General features: G+C 46.2%; 1 protein-coding gene across 6 annotated transcripts in view; it reads right to left on the reverse strand.

The window, feature by feature from the left end:
• The window catches only part of LOC106578738 (kelch domain-containing protein 3), a 194702-nt gene that overhangs the window by 151798 nt on the left and 24666 nt on the right, over positions 1–18238 (reverse strand). For all 6 annotated transcript variants that reach the window (XM_045702234.2, XM_082965710.1, XM_082965712.1 and 3 more), the window contains one exon: positions 7565–7778. In XM_045702234.2, coding sequence (XP_045558190.1) covers positions 7565–7778 — 214 coding nt within the window. The remainder of the gene's footprint in view (positions 1–7564; positions 7779–18238) is intronic.

Below are 18238 nucleotides of genomic sequence, written 5' to 3' on the forward strand. Positions count from 1 at the left end.
ACCTCAACAGGAGCAGTGGGGCCCTAAAGACATATAAATACAACCTAACAGGAGCAGTGGGGCCCTAAAGACACAAACACCCCAACAGGAGCAGTGGGGCCCTAAAGACATATAAACACACCCCAACAGGAGCAGTGGGGCCCTAAAGACACATAAACACACCCCAACAGGAGCAGTGGGGCCCTAAAGACACCCCAACAGGAGCAGTGGGGCCCTAAAGACACAAAAACCCCAACAGGAGTAGTGGGGCCCTAAAGACACAAACACCCCAACAGGACTAGTGGGGCCCTAAAGACACAAACACCCCAACAGGAGCAGTGGGGCCCTAAAGACACCCCAACAGGAGCAGTGGGGCCCTAAAGACACCCCAATAGGAGTAGTGGGGCCCTAAAGACACCCAAACAGGAGCAGTGGGGCCCTAAAGACACCCCAACAAGAGCAGTGGGGCCCTAAAGATACAAACACACTCCAACAGGAGCAGTGGGGCCCTAAAGATACAAACACACCCCAACAGGAACAGTGGGGCCCTAAAGACATATAAACACACCCCAACAGGAGCAGTGGGGCCCTAAAGACACAAAAACACACCCCAACAGGAGCAGTGGGGGCCTAAAGACACAAACACTCCAACAGGAGCAGAGGGGCCCTAAAGACACCCCAACAGGAACAGTGGCAGCCCTAAAGACACCCCAACAGGAGCAGTGGGGCACCAAACACACCCCAACAGGAGCAGTGGGGCCCTAAAGACACAAACAACCCAACAGGAGTAGTGGGGCCCTAAAGACACAAACACCCCAACAGGAGTAGTGGGGCCCTAAAGACACAAACACCCCAACAGGAGTAGTGGGGCCCTAAAGAAACAAACACCCCAACAGGAGCAGTGGGGCCCTAAAGATACAAACACACCCCAACAGGAGCAGTGGGGCCCTAAAGATACAAACACACCCCAACAGGAGCAGTGGGGGCCTAAAGACACAAACACCCCAACAGGAGCAGAGGGGCCCTAAAGACACCCCAACAGGAACAGTGGCGGCCCTAAAGACACCCCAACAGGAGCAGTGGGGGCCCTAAAGACACCCCAACAGGAGCAGTGGGGCCCCAAACACACCCCAACAGGAGCAGTGGGGCCCTAAAGATACAAACACACCCCAACAGGAACAGTGGGGCCCTAAAGACATATAAACACACCCCAACAGGAGCAGTGGGGGCCTAAAGACACAAACACCCCAACAGGAGCAGAGGGGCCCTAAAGACACCCCAACAGGAACAGTGGCGGCCCTAAAGACACCCCAACAGGAGCAGTGGGGCCCCAAACACACCCCAACAGGAGCAGTGGGGCCCTAAAGATACAAACACACCCCAACAGGAACAGTGGGGCCCTAAAGACATATAAACACACCCCAACAGGAGCAGTGGGGGCCTAAAGACACAAACACCCCAACAGGAGCAGTGGGGCCCTAAAGACATATAAACACACCCCAACAGGAGCAGTGGGGCCTTAAAGACACATAAACACACCCCAACAGGAGCAGTGGGGCCCTAAAGACACAAAAACACACCCCAACAGGAGCAGTGGGGCCCTAAAGACACCCCAACAGGAGCAGTGGGGCCCTAAAGACACAAACACCCCAACAGGAGTAGTGGGGCCCTAAAGACACAAACACCACAACAGGAGTAGTGGGGCCCTAAAGACACCCCAACAGGAGCAGTGGGGCCCTAAAGACACCCCAACAGGAGCAGTGGGGCCCTAAAGATATTTAAACACACACCAACAGGAGCAGTGGGGCCCTAAAGACACCCCAACAGGAGCAGAGGGGCCCTAAAGACACCCCGAAGGAGCAGTGGGGCCCTAAAGACACCCCAACAAGAGCAGTGGGGCCCTAAAGATACAAACACACCCCAACAGGAGCAGTGGGGCCCAAAAGATACAAACACACCCCAACAGGACCAGTGGGGCCCTAAAGACACAAAAACACACCCCAACAGGAGCAGTGGGGGCCTAAAGACACAAACACCCCAACAGGAGCAGTGGGGCCCTAAAGACACCCCAACAGGAACAGTGGGGGCACTAAAGACACCTCAACAGGAGCAGTGGGGCCCTAAAGACATATAAACACAACCTAACAGGAGCAGTGGGGCCCTAAAGACACAAACACCCCAACAGGAGCAGTGGGGCCCTAAAGACATATAAACACACCCCAACAGGAGCAGTGGGGCCCTAAAGACACATAAACACACCCCAACAGGAGCAGTGGGGCCCTAAAGACACCCCAACAGGAGCAGTGGGGCCCTAAAGACACAAACACCCCAACAGGAGTAGTGGGGCCCTAAAGACACAAACACCCCAACAGGAGTAGTGGGGCCCTAAAGACACAAACACCCCAACAGGAGCAGTGGGGCCCTAAAGACACCCCAACAGGAGCAGTGGGGCCCTAAAGACACCCCAATAGGAGCAGTGGGGCCCTAAAGACACCCAAACAGGAGCAGTGGGGCCCTAAAGACACCCCAACAAGAGCAGTGGGGCCCTAAAGATACAAACACACTCCAACAGGAGCAGTGGGGCCCTAAAGATACAAACACACCCCAACAGGAACAGTGGGGCCCTAAAGACATATAAACACACCCCAACAGGAGCAGTGGGGCCCTAAAGACACAAAAACACACCCCAACAGGAGCAGTGGGGGCCTAAAGACACAAACACTCCAACAGGAGCAGAGGGGCCCTAAAGACACCCCAACAGGAACAGTGGCAGCCCTAAAGACACCCCAACAGGAGCAGTGGGGCACCAAACACACCCCAACAGGAGCAGTGGGGCCCTAAAGACACAAACAACCCAACAGGAGTAGTGGGGCCCTAAAGACACAAACACCCCAACAGGAGTAGTGGGGCCCTAAAGACACAAACACCCCAACAGGAGTAGTGGGGCCCTAAAGACACAAACACCCCAACAGGAGCAGTGGGGCCCTAAAGATACAAACACACCCCAACAGGAGCAGTGGGGCCCTAAAGATACAAACACACCCCAACAGGAGCAGTGTGGGCCTAAAGACACAAACACCCCAACAGGAGCAGAGGGGCCCTAAAGACACCCCAACAGGAACAGTGGCGGCCATAAAGACACCCCAACAGGAGAAGTGGGGCCCCAAACACACCCCAACAGGAGCAGTGGGGCCCTAAAGATACAAACACACCCCAACAGGAACAGTGGGGCCCTAAAGACATATAAACACACCCCAACAGGAGCAGTGGGGGCCTAAAGACACAAACACCCCAACAGGAGCAGTGGGGCCCTAAAGACACCCAAACAGGAGCAGTGGGGCCCTAAAGACACCCCAACAAGAGCAGTGGGGCCCTAAAGATACAAACACACTCCAACAGGAGCAGTGGGGCCCTAAAGATACAAACACACCCCAACAGGAACAGTGGGGCCCTAAAGACATATAAACACACCCCAACAGGAGCAGTGGGGCCCTAAAGACACAAAAACACACCCCAACAGGAGCAGTGGGGGCCTAAAGACACAAACACTCCAACAGGAGCAGAGGGGCCCTAAAGACACCCCAACAGGAACAGTGGCAGCCCTAAAGACACCCCAACAGGAGCAGTGGGGCACCAAACACACCCCAACAGGAGCAGTGGGGCCCTAAAGACACAAACAACCCAACAGGAGTAGTGGGGCCCTAAAGACACAAACACCCCAACAGGAGTAGTGGGGCCCTAAAGACACAAACACCCCAACAGGAGTAGTGGGGCCCTAAAGACACAAACACCCCAACAGGAGCAGTGGGGCCCTAAAGATACAAACACACCCCAACAGGAGCAGTGGGGCCCTAAAGATACAAACACACCCCAACAGGAGCAGTGTGGGCCTAAAGACACAAACACCCCAACAGGAGCAGAGGGGCCCTAAAGACACCCCAACAGGAACAGTGGCGGCCATAAAGACACCCCAACAGGAGAAGTGGGGCCCCAAACACACCCCAACAGGAGCAGTGGGGCCCTAAAGATACAAACACACCCCAACAGGAACAGTGGGGCCCTAAAGACATATAAACACACCCCAACAGGAGCAGTGGGGGCCTAAAGACACAAACACCCCAACAGGAGCAGTGGGGCCCTAAAGACATATAAACACACCCCAACAGGAGCAGTGGGGCCCTAAAGACACATAAACACACCCCAACAGGAGCAGTGGGGCCCTAAAGACACAAAAACACACCCCAACAGGAGCAGTGGGGGCCTAAAGACACAAACACTCCAACAGGAGCAGAGGGGCCCTAAAGACACCCCAACAGGAACAGTGGCAGCCCTAAAGACACCCCAACAGGAGCAGTGGGGCACCAAACACACCCCAACAGGAGCAGTGGGGCCCTAAAGACACAAACAACCCAACAGGAGTAGTGGGGCCCTAAAGACACAAACACCCCAACAGGAGTAGTGGGGCCCTAAAGACACAAACACCCCAACAGGAGTAGTGGGGCCCTAAAGACACAAACACCCCAACAGGAGCAGTGGGGCCCTAAAGATACAAACACACCCCAACAGGAGCAGTGGGGCCCTAAAGATACAAACACACCCCAACAGGAGCAGTGTGGGCCTAAAGACACAAACACCCCAACAGGAGCAGAGGGGCCCTAAAGACACCCCAACAGGAACAGTGGCGGCCATAAAGACACCCCAACAGGAGAAGTGGGGCCCCAAACACACCCCAACAGGAGCAGTGGGGCCCTAAAGATACAAACACACCCCAACAGGAACAGTGGGGCCCTAAAGACATATAAACACACCCCAACAGGAGCAGTGGGGGCCTAAAGACACAAACACCCCAACAGGAGCAGTGGGGCCCTAAAGACATATAAACACACCCCAACAGGAGCAGTGGGGCCCTAAAGACACATAAACACACCCCAACAGGAGCAGTGGGGCCCTAAAGACACAAAAACACACCCCAACAGGAGCAGTGGGGCCCTAAAGACATATAAACACACCCCAACAGGGGCAGTGGGGCCCTAAAGACACATAAACACACCCCAACAGAAGCAGTGGGGCCCTAAAGACACCCCAACAGGAGCAGTGGGGCCCTAAAGACACAAACACCCCAACAGGAGTAGTGGGGCCCTAAAGACACAAACACCCCAACAGGAGTAGTGGGGCCCTAAAGACACAAACACCCCAACAGAAGTAGTGGGGCCCTAAAGACACAAACACCCCAACAGGAGTAGTGGGGCCCTAAAGACACAAACACCCCAACAGGAGCAGTGGGGCCCTAAAGATACAAACACACCCCAACAGGAGCAGTGGGGCCCTAAAGATACAAACACACCCCAACAGGAACAGTGGGGCCCTAAAGACATATAAACACACCCCAACAGGAGCAGTGGGGCCCTAAAGACACAAAAACACACCCCAACAGGAGCAGTGGGGGCCTAAAGACACAAACACCCCAACAGGAGCAGAGGGGCCCTAAAGACACAAACACCCCATGTGACAGCGAGACTGAAAGGTCATGGAGGAGAGCTGCAGTCAATATAACATAATCACAACATAAACGTAAGAAAGCTGGACAATTTTACGCTTCTCTGTTTAACTTATAATGAATCCATTGTCATAACGCTTCTCTGTTTAACCTCTTGACGGTCGCCTAGGATAGGGGGCGCTACAGCGATTTTTGTGCCCATTTTAAACGGCCTCCTACTCATACTCAGAAGCTAGGATATGCATATAATTAATACTTATGGATAGAAAACACCCTAAAGTTTCTAAAACTGTTTGAATGGTGTCTGTGAGTATAACAGAACTCATATGGCAGTCAAAACCCCGAGACAGATCGTAACAGGAAGTGGAATTCTGAATTGCGGACTCAACTTCATCACTTTGCCTATAAATCACACCGTGAGCAATGGTTCATTGAGCACTTCCTATTGCTTCCACTAGACGTCCCCAGTCTTTACAAAGTGGTTTGAGCCTTCTACTGTGAAAACTGACACAATGAGAGTCTGTGGAACATGGTCACATGAGGAGGGCCATCACCATTATGACGCCGGCGCCCCTGGCTACCCTCCCCTTTCGAAACATTTTGAAAGACAATGCAATCGTCCCCCTTGAATGTTATTGGAGCTCTGGTTGAAAAAGGCCCTAAAGATTTATGTTATACAACGTTTGAACGAACCTAAATAAAAAAAAAAAGCATTTTATTGAAAGAGGAGTCCCGCGGCCGACGGAGCTTTTGGAGCAGCCTTCAGAACGCGCTAACAAGAACAAGCTATTGGGACTTAAAGGATTAACTTTTTCGAACGAAAATACATTTGTTGTGGACCTGGGATTCCTGGAAGTGCTTTCTGATGAAGATAATCAAAGGTAAGGGATTATTGACAATAGTATACAAGAGTAGATTTGATATGCGATTGTTCCAAGATGGCGCTGACCTGTAACGGTAGCCTATTTTTCTGAGTATCGCATCCCCTTTTATCGCAAAGTGTGATTACCCAGTAAAGTTATTTTTAAATCTGGCATTACAGGTGCTTTCAAGAGATATTCATCTATAAATCTTAGAATGACAATATTACATTTTAAAAATGTTTTCGAATAGTAATTTAGTAAATTGTAGCCCTATTTCACCGGATGCATTTGAGGGAAAATAGTTAGTCAACGTCACGCGCCAATGTAAAATGCTGTTTTTATATATAAATATGAACTTTATCGAACAAAAGAATGCATGTATTGTGTAACATGATGTCCTAGGAGTGTCATCCGATGAAGATTGTCAAAGGTTAGTGCTGCATTTAGCTGTTTTTTGGTTATTTGTGATGCATGTGGTTGGTCGGAAAATGGCTATGTGGCTACTTTTACGATATACTCCTCTAACATAATCTAATGTTTTGCTTTTGCTGTAAAGCCTTTTTGAAATCGGACAACGTGGTTCGATTCAGGAGAGGTGTATCTATAAAACGATATAACATAGTCCTATATTTGAAAAAATATATATATTACATTTCGTTATGCTAATTGGGATAGGATTTTTCGCTGGATGTCCGCTGGATGTCGCCCGACCAGGGGTTAACTTATAATGAATCCATTGTCATTAGTCTTCTCTGTTTAACTTATAATGAATCCATTGACATTAGTCTTCTCTGTTTAACTTATAATGAATCCATTGTCATTAGTCTTCTCTGTTTAACTTATAATGAATCCATTGTCATTAGTCTTCTCTGTTTAACTTATAATGAATCCATTGTCATTAGTCTTCTCTGTTTAACTTATAATGAATCCATTGTCATTAGTCTTATCTGATTAACTTACAATGAATCCATTGTCATTAGTCTTCTCTGTTTAACTTATGAATCCATTGTCATTAGTCTTCTCTTTTTAACTTATAATGCATCCATTGTCATTAAAGCGTTCTCTGCTTTTCATATAAAGAATGCATTGACATTAGAGTCTTTTAATTGCCACTGTTCATAACTGAAAGTGCTTTAGAGTTCAACTCTGCTAATATGCTATAATAAAAGTTAAAAAGGTTGAAAAATGCAACGTGTGTGTGTGTGTGTGTGTGTCTATCTCTTACAGGCTGAGTGGCTACGTCGTCCCTCTGGTAGGAGCTGGGCAGTAGCAGTGTTCAGCCAGCTGTTGGTCTCTGTATCAAACACCTTTATCTTGTTGCAGTAGATCTCATTACTAGAGTGGAACGGACCGAAGCGATCTGCTCTGCCTCCAAACACAAACATCTTAGTGCCAACGATGGTGGCAGAGTGGAAGTCCCTCCAACGAGCTGGAGTACCCTGGAGAGGAGAGAGAAGAGAGAGGAGAGGGAGGGAAAGGGAAGAGGGGAGGGATAGAGAGAAGAGGAGAGAGAGGGAAGAGGGGCAGAGAGGAGAGGAGAGGAGAGGAGAGGAGAGGAGAGGAGAGGAGAGGAGAGGAGAGGAGAGGAGAGGAGAGGAGAGGAGAGGAGAGAGAGAAGAGAGGGGAGAGGGGTGGAGAGGAGAGAGAGAAGAGAGGGGCAGAGAGAAGAGAGGGAAGAGGGATGGACAGGGGAGAAGAGAAGGGCGGAGAGGGGAGGAGAGTTAGTTGTGACGGTGACAGAGAAGAAGTCCCTCCAACAAGCAGGAGTATCCTAGAATAGAGGAGAGAATCTCCTTCAACATATCTAATTCCATAACATTCACAGTCTATAATTCTGTTCAAGGCCCCATGCAGTCAAAAACGGGATTTACCTGTGGTTTACAGTGCCTTCAGAAAGTATTCATACCCCTTGACTCATTCCACATTTTGTTGTTACAGCCTGAATTGAAAATGGATTACATAATAGTTTTTGTTTCACCCATCTACACACAATACCCCATAATGACAAATTGAAAATATGTTTTTAGAATGTTGTTTTACATTTATTGAAATAAAGAAATCTCATTTACGTAAGTAATTTTGACAGGGAGTCAATGCTGAGACCAAGGTATCTTTCCAGATGAGTCCTGTACTGCACCACAATGCAATAAACACATTAAACTACTGTCATGACGTGGGCCTCTTTGGGTATAGCTAGTGGCTTCCCCCTCTCTTCCTCCTACACCCAGGTTATGTTATCTCAGGTCGTAAATTCCTGGAGGAGACTCTCTCCCTCATGCAGTATATAGAGAGAGAGTTTCAAAGTAGAACAAAGGAACTTCTTCTACATCACAGAACTTGAGAACTGAACAATATCCATGTTTTGGAAAATGTGTAAACGGTCAGTGGAGAAGCCAGCTACGACCCGGTCCGTTTTGTCTCATGTTTGTTACCATAACTCTGTTTATACAGGTGCCTCCGTTATGAGGTTTGCGTCTAATTATTGTATAAAATGAATGAGTAAAGATTAAACTATTTGTGAAATGATGTAAGGTGATGTTAGGTGATGGAGCATTGGCTACACGGTGGGAAATGGTTAAACTCAGACTATCGATCCCGACAGAATAAGAGCAAATCTTAGATACTAAATACTAGTCTGCAGCTAGAAATTATGTCAACCTGGGATGCGAAGATCGACAACCGCCGAAACATCTATTCTATGAGAACATTTCTGAATGGTACTCTGAAGTATCCATTCTAACCACAAAATACTTCAGGGAAGAGAGAAAGACGCTCGGATGAACTTTCCAACAGAAAGACGGACGATTCCAACAGAGATCACGACGACACACTGGGCGTAAATATATGTTGATTGCAATTATTCCCGAATGAGTGAGCGTTCATGTGCAAAGGATTAGCATTTCAATTAATATAATTATCAACTGTGTAGTGACTCATTTTTGTCTTTCCTGCCCTTCTCAGTCCACACCCACTTCCCTTTGTCCACCAGGCCGTCATATCGGCTTAGCCCACTAGGGAACCTCCCCTATCATTTCCTTGTGACCATATGTACTGTGCTGTTTGTTTATGCATTTCTGTGATTATTTAGTTAGTAAATAAATGATTAAGACAATTGATGTATGGATGATTCATAGTGAAGGCTGGGTTCGTGCAGATAACCAACAATCTACGACATTTGGAATGAGACTAACGTGAGGTAAAAAATAACTCATTAATTAGAAGACTAATTGATCAGATATTAAAATATCTGAAGAGTTATATTAGGAAAATTATAACTTTAATCTGAAGATTTTCCTTGGTGCCCCGACTTCCTAGTTAATTACATTTACATGATTAGTTTAATCACGTAATAATAACTGGAGAATTGATTTGATAAAATAAGTCTTCACTTTAATGATGCAAAAGACATGACACTACATATTCTTATACACATTAAAATACAAACTAATTCAACTACACATTAAAATAAAATAAACACATTAAACTACACATTAAAATACAATAAACAAATTCAACTACTTATTCATACACACATTAGACAATGCATGTCAGAATGACCTTCGAGTTTGAGTTTATTTTTACAGGGACAGTACACATTAATCAACGTTTCTGTAAAAGTGACGGTTTTAGCCAGCCGGCTAATTTTCAACGGCAGTCCCTGGGCAGGTTATTAAAAACAGTTACAATACAGACAATCATTGAGCAGTGAGCACACGCAGAACAACATAGGACAAGCAAGACAAAACAGACAGAGCAACATAGCACAAAAAGCAACAAGACAAAATCCATAAAAGCAACAAAGTGTTTCCACACCTCACAAGCTACAGACAACATGGAAAGCGGCAATACACAGCTAAGGATTATGTTCACAAATCTGATTGACCTTTAGCCTTTACTAAAGGTGCTTTTCCTTTAGGGAACTATACAAACTATACACCTCTCATGGCAGACCTTGTGGATCTGCTGCCATATGTTTGGGTTTTCTGTTTAACTAAAGTACTGAGTGGAGAGGGAGCCAGGCCATTTAGGATCTGGAATACAAGACATGCGTCGGTGTATTGCACAAGATTTTCCCAACTCAGGAGCTCATGCTTTCTGAGGATGTAACAGTGATGATGGCTATTGAGCTTCCTATCAAGCACTTTGAGAGCCTGTTTGTAGACAGACTGAATAGGTTTTAATGTTGTACAGCAAGCTTGGGCCCAACTAGTCACGCAGTATGTTAAGTGGGGGAGTATCATAGATTTGAAGTACAGTTTTGCTACCTCTGCAGTCAAACAATTTAGTATAAATCGGGAATTAGCTAGGTTGAATTTGGTTATTTGAATTACCTTTTTCACATGCTTTTTAAAAGAGAGATGACAGCTGAGTCTTTCTGGGTAAGTCTCTAAGAGCTTTGAACACCTGGATTGCATAGTATTGTTATTTTCTAAATTCTTCAAGCTCTGTGAAATTGGTTGTTGATCATTGCTAGAAGGCCATTTTCAAGTCTTGCCATAGATTTTCAAGCAGATTTAAGTCAAAACAGTAACTCGGCCATTCACTGTCTTCTTGGTAAGCAGCTCCAGTGTAGATTTGGCTTGTTTTTTATGTTATTGTCCTGCTGACAGGCGAATTCATCTCCCAGTGTCTGGTTGAAAGCAGACAACCAGAATATCCTTTAGAATTTTGCCAGGGCTTAGCTCCATTCAGTTTATTTTCTATCCTGAAAAACTTCCCAGTCCTTAATGATTACAAGCATACCCATAACATGATGCAGCCACCACTATGCTTGAAAATATGGAGAGTGGTACTCAGTAATGTGTTGTATTGGATTTGCCCTAAACACAACACTTTGCATTCAGAACAAAAAGTGAATTGCTTTACCACATTTTTTACTGTACTACTTTAGTGTCTTGTTGCAAACAGGATGCATGTTTTGGAATATTTTTTTTCTGTACATGCTTCCTTCTTTTCACTCTGTCAATTGGGTTAGTATTGTGGAGTAACTACAATGTTGTTGATCCATTCTCAGTTTTCTCCTATCACAGCCATTAAACTCTGTAACTGTTTTAAAGTCACCATTGGCCTCATGGTGAAATCCCTGAGCAGTTTCCTTTCTCTCTGGCAACTGAGTTGGGAAGGAGGCCTGTATCTTTGTAGTGACTGGGTGTATTGATACACCATCTAAAGTGTAATTAATAACTTCACCATGCTCAAAGGGATATTCAATATCTGCCTTTTTAAATTTTACCCATCTACCAATAGGTGCCCTTCTTTGCGAGGCATTAGAAAACCTCCCTGGTCTTTGTGGTTGAATCTGTGTTTGAAATTCACTGCTCGACTGAGGGACGTTACATTTAATTGTATGTGTGGGGAACAGAGATGAGGTATTCATAAAATCATGTTAAAAAAATATTATTGCATACAGAGTGAGTACATGTGACTTAAGTCCATTTTTACTCCTGAACTTATTTAGGCTTGCCATAAGAAAGGGGTTGAATACTCATCAACTCAAGACATTTCAGCCTTTCATTTTTAATTCATGTGACAAAACAATTATAATGCTAACATCCGTTCGGATATTCGAATAACTGTGCACATCCCTAACCCGAACGTAAACAGCGCCCTCAAGTGGAAAGAGATTTCAAACACAGGTGCACTGCCACACCACAGCAAGACCGATGTGTGACTGACTTCTACCTTGCTATGATTTCCGAAGGAATTGCTCTTAAAGCTGCAATATGTCACTTTTTGGGCAACCGACCAAATTCACATAGAAATGTGTGTTATAGATCTGTCACTCATTGAAAGCAAGTCTAAGAAGCTGTAGAGCTGTTCTATGGGCACCATTTACAGTATATGCTTCCCGTTCTTACGTTGAGTTTTTGCGTCATTTCTTTCAATTTTGTTCACCAATTTCAAACATAAATATACAATATTTTTGGTTATGGAAAATATATTTCACAGTAGCTTAGATTAGACTATTGTGGTAAACCGTGGGGTGTTGGTTTGGGTGTGCAGAGATTAACACAGAGACAGGGAGGTTTTAGTCTGCAAAAACAACTTTACTATGACAGAAAATAAACAAAGAAAATCACGTAGGTTTTGCTCGGTCCTTCTTCTCTACTTTTTCTCTGTGTCTGTCTCTCCCTGTTCTCTCTCTCGCGGTGTGCCACCGTGCTCCTTTTATTTGGCCTCCACGGCTGGTTGGCACTTTCCCCTAATTACCTCCAGTTAGAACTACCCGTGTCGGGGTGTCCAGCTCACATACTCCCAGCAGAGGGAGCCAACGTCACCTCACGTACCTCCCCTCTATTACCATCCCCCAAGGTAGACCTCCTGGGATACCATATTATCTACACTATACTTGCTTGTTTTGTCACATAAATTGAAATAAGACAAACTATTAGAATTTTTGCAACCAGGAAATGGTGGAGTGATTTCTGCATAGTGCATCTTTAAACTGAATGTAAATATCTCATGTCAAACTGTTTGATACAGGAGATGAACTACACAAGGTAGGCTAATTAATGAACACCTTTAAACACTGGCCCCCTTCAAACACCGGCCCCCCTTCAAAACACTCACCCCCCCTTCAAAACACTCACCCCCCCTTCAAAACACTCGCCCCCCCTCCCCCTTCAAAACACTCGCCCCCCCTTCAAACACTCGCCCCCCCTTCAAACACTCGCCCCCCCTTCAAACACTCGCCCCCCCTTCAAACACTCGCCCCCCCTTCAAACACTCGCCCCCCCTTCAAACACTCGCCCCCCCTTCAAACACTGGCCCCCTTCAACCACCTCCATAGTGTCTTCCTGGTCTCCCTACCTCGGTCATTCAGTGATCACATGTACCTGAACTAGAATGCCCTGGTGCATGCTCTCTAAGTCAAATGCATAGTTAAACATTCCTACATAAACAGTGTTTGATGACATGTATAACACAGAGATGAACCTCTGGTAGTGGTGTGTGGGGACTATTGAAGTAACAGTGAATAGCTTAGGGCATAATGTTTAACAGTCAGTCTAATGTGAACGGTTAGCCTACAGTATTGAGTGGATGAAAACGTGCTTGCCAAAAAGGCCCAGTCTCCAGCCCTATTCCCTGTACTGTCCTCATCACAGTGCCTGTTACACATGCCAACCAATCATTCCAGAATGACTTGTATTTGTCCTCTAGGGTTCCAAGATACACAACCAGTCACATGAACCAGTTAGAAGAGGCACTTTAGCTGGAGTTACAACATCAGATACACCACCAGTCATAAAGTCAGGTCAGACAGCAGGCTGCAGGACATGCAGGGCAGGGAATGATGCTCTACTAAACCAGTCGAGTGACCTAGGAGACTAACAACTTTCAACATGCCAACAGACGAGAACGACAATGACAATAAACCTGCAAAGTGACTAACTACAAGGCACCAGGCCACTTCCCTAACGATGCCTAACTAGGCTAACTACAAGGCACCAGGCCACTTCCCTAACGGTGCCTAACTAGGCTAACTACAAGGCACCAGGCCACTTCCCTCACAGTGTTTAACTAAGCTAACTACAAGGCACCAGGCCACTTCCCTCACAGTGCTTAACTAAGCTAACTACAAGGCACCAGGCCACTTCCCTCACAGTGTTTAACTAAGCTAACTACAAGGCACCAGGATACTTCCTTCGTACCATTAAGATTGTGCATCAGAAGAGACAGGAGAGCAACATCATTGCCAAAGATGAAACAGCAGTGTGGGTTGACATGGTCAGCTCAACGAGCAGCAAGATCTCACAGAAGTCTTACTTCAGTATTCAACATTTGTCCATGTCGGGGGTTAAGGTTGTAAAAACAGAAACATCTTGCACCTGGTGGACGGTATTGAAGGCCGGGAGACCTGGACAAATGTTGAAGTTAACCCTAACCCCAAGGCACACGGAGTTAACCCTAACCCCAAGGCACACAGAGTTAACCCTAACCCCAAGGCACACGGAGTTAACCCTAACCCCAAGGCACACGGAGTTAACCCTAACCCCAAGGCACACGGAGTTAACCCTAACCCCAAGGCACACGGAGTTAACCCTAACCCCAAGGCACACGGAGTTAACCCTAACCCCAAGGCACACGGAGTTAACCCTAACCCCAAGGCACACGGAGTTAACCCTAACCCAGGGCACACGGAGTTAACCCTAACCCAAGGCACACAGAGTTAACCCTAACCCAAGGCACAACGAGTGAGAGAATGATGCTGAACCATGATATGGCGAGTATGAGAAGGTAGCCGTGTGGCTCAGTTGGTAGAGCATGGTGTTTGCAGCGCCAGGGGTTGTGGGTTCGATTCCCACGGGGGACCAGTACGGAGAAAAAAAATGTATGAAATGTTTGCATTCACTACTGTAAGTTGCTCTGGATACGAGCGTCTGCTAAATGACTAAAATGTAAAATGTAAATGTAGCCTTGGCAATTTGATCTGCAATGGATGTGTTATTCTAGTCACAATAAACAGTGTGATCGTCTTCAACATTTTATTGAGGAAAGCGGTGTACATTAAGGAAATACACAGCTGGCTCAAATAAATGCCAAGCGCTGGCTGGAGTGGTGTAAAGCACTCTTTGGAAAAGTCGCTGGCTGGAGTGGAGTAAAGCACTCTTTGGAAAAGTCGCTGGCCATAATCCAAAATGTGGATTTGACAGTCTAGCCATCACTCAAATGAAAGCCAACCCGTTACTAAGTAGAACTACTCGTGAGGTGATGATTCGTTGAAATGATCCATGATCCAGTTGTATTGGTCATCTACCGTAAACATTGTCCCACAAGGAGATGATAAATGGATACTACAGGATGTCATCTATCCACTAGTATATGTTCTATACTCTAGATTCAATTAGGTTTGTCATTTAGAAGAATGCAAACAGTACGCATTGCCACAGTTACTGTCCTGGTTCCATTTATTTCTATACAATATTGATGGGAGTAATTGATTAGTGTGCTATTGATTACAGTAGAACAAGCTAATAATTTACAGTCTAGAGTAGTAAATATGATTTCAGTTTGTCACATGCGCAGAATACAACAGGTGTAGACCTTAGTGAAATGCTTACTTAAAACTGCATTGTTGGTTAAGGGCTTGTAAGAAAAATATGTGTTTAGTAAAAAATACAAAATAAAAGTTAGAAAAAATGAAAGAGCAGCAGTAAAATAACAGTAGCGAGGCTATATACAGGGGGTACCGGTACAGAGTCAATGTGTGGGGGCACAGGTTAGTCGAGGTAATTGAGGTAATATGTACATGTAGGTAGAGTTAAAGTGACTACGCATAGGTAATAAACAGAGAGTAGTAGGGTAAAAATGGGGGGTGGGGTGGGGACAATGCAAATAGTCCGGGTAGCCATTTGATTAGATGTCAGTAGTCTTATGGCTTGGGGGTAGAAGCTGTTTAGAAGCCTCTTGGTCCAGGACTTGGTCCTGGATGGCAGGAAGCTTGGCCCCAGTGATGTACTGGGTCGTTCTCACTACCCTCTGTAGTGCCTTGTGGTCAGAGGCCGAGCAGTTGCCATACCAGGCAGTGATGCAACCAGTTAGGATGCTGTCGATGGTGCAGCTGTATAACTTTTTGAGGATCTGGGGACCCATGCCAAATCTTTTCAGTCTCCTGAGGGGGAATAGGTTTTGTCGTGCCCTCTTCACGACTGTCTTGGTGTGTTTGGACCATTCTAGTTTGTTGTTGATGTGGACACCAAGGAACTTGAAGCTCTCCACTACAGCCCAGTCGATGAGAATGGGGGCGTGTTCGGTCCTCCTTTTCCTGTAGTCCACAATCATCTCCTTTGTCTTGATCACGTTGAGGGAGAGGTTGTTGTCCTGGCACCACACGGTCAGGTCTCTGACCTCCCTATAGGGTGTCTCATTGTTGTCGGTGATCAGGCCTACCACTGTTGTGTTATCAGCAAACTTAATGATGGTGTTGGAGTCATGCCTGGCCATGCAGTCATGAGTGAACAGGGAGTACAGGAGGGGACTGAGCACACACCCGAGGGCGCCCCCGTGTTGAGGATCAGAGTGGCAGATGTGTTGTTACCTACCCTCACCGCCTGGGGACGGCCAGTCAGGAAGTCCAGGATCCAGTTGGAGGGGGAGGTGTTTAGTCCCAGGGTCCTTAGCTTAGTGATGAGCTTTGTGGGCACTATGGTGTTGAACGCTGAGCTTTAGTCAATGAACAGCATTCTCACATAGGTGTTCCTTTTGTCCAGGTGGGAAAGGGCAGTGTGAAGTGCAATAGAGATTGCATCATCTGTGGATCTGTTGGGGCGGTTTGCAAATTGGAGTGGGTCTAGGGTTTCTGGGATAATGGTGTTGATGTGAGCCATGACCAGCCTTTCAAAGCACTTCATGGCTACAGATGTGAGTGCTATGGGTCTGTAGTCATTTAGGCAGGTTACCTTAATGTTCTTGGGCACAGGGACAATGGTGGTCTGCTTAAAACATGTTGGTATTACAGACTCAATCAGGGAGAGGTTGAAAATGTCAGTGAAGACACTTGCCAGTTGGTCAGCGCATGTTTGCGGTACACCTGGTAATCCGTCTGGCCTCACGGCCTTGTGAATGTTGTTCTGTTTAAAGGTCTTACTTTTTTTTAACCAGGTAGGCTAGTTGAGAACAAGTTCTAATTTACAACTGTAAACTGGCCAAGATAAAGCAAAGCAAAGCAATGCGACAGAAACAACATCGAGTTACATGGAATAAACAAGCGTACAGTCAATAACACAATAGAAAAAAAAGAGTCGATATACAGTGTGTGCAAATGGCATGAGGAGGTATGGCAATAAATAGGCCATAGTAGCAAAGTAATTACAATTTAGCAGATTAACACTGGAGTGACTGCAGATGATGGTGTGTAAGTAGTGATACTGGTGTGCAAAAGAGCAGCAGAGTAAATAAAAACAATATGGGGATGAGGTAGGTAGATTGGGTGGGCTATTTACAGATGGACTATGTACAGCTGCAGCGATCGGTTAGCTGCTTAGATAGCTGATGTTTAAAGTCAGTGAGGGAAATGTAAGTCTCCAGCTTCAGCGATTTTTGCAATTCGTTCCAGTCACTGGCAGCAGAGAACTGGAAGGAAAGGCAGCCAAAGTAGGTGTTGGCTTTGGGGATGACCAGTGAGATATACCTGCTGGAGCGCGTGCTACAGGTGGTTGTTGTTATCGTGACCAGTGAGCTGAGATAAGGCGGAGCTTTACCTAGCATAGACTTGTAGATGACATGGAGCCAGTGGGTCTGGCGAAAAATATATAGCGAGGGCCAGCCGACTAGAGCATACAGTTCGCAGTGGTGGGTGGTATAAGGCGCTTTGGTAACAAAACAGATGGCACTGTGATAGACTGCATCCCATTTGCTGAGTAGAGTATTGGAAGGTATTTTGTAGATGACAAATCGCCGAAGTCGAGGATAGGTAGGATAGTCAGTTTTACTAGGGTAAGTTTGGCGGCGTGAGTGAAGGAGGCTTTGTTGCGAAATAGAAAGCAGATTCTAGATTTGATTTTGGATTGGAGATGTTTGATATGAGTCTGGAAGGAGAGTTTACAGTCTAGCCAGACACCTAGGTATTTGTAGTTGTCCACGTATTCTAGGTCAGAACCGTCCAGAGTAGTGATGCTAGTCGGGCGGGCGGGTGTGGGCAGCGAACGGTTGAAAAGCATGCATTTGGTTTTGCTAGCGTTTAAGAGCAGTTGGAGGCCACTGAAGGATTGTTGTATGGCATTGAAGCTCGTTTGGAGGTTAGTTAACACAGTGTCCAAAGAAGGGCCAGATGTATACAGAATGGTGTCATCTGCGTAGAGGTGGATCAGGGAATCACCCGCAGCAAGAGCGACATCGTTGATATATACAGAGAAAAGAGTCGGTCCGAGAATTGAACCCTGTGGTACCCCCATAGAGA

Source organism: Salmo salar, chromosome 19 (assembly GCF_965601325.2).
Source record: "Salmo salar chromosome 19, fSalSal1, whole genome shotgun sequence".
NCBI lineage: Eukaryota > Metazoa > Chordata > Actinopteri > Salmoniformes > Salmonidae > Salmo > Salmo salar.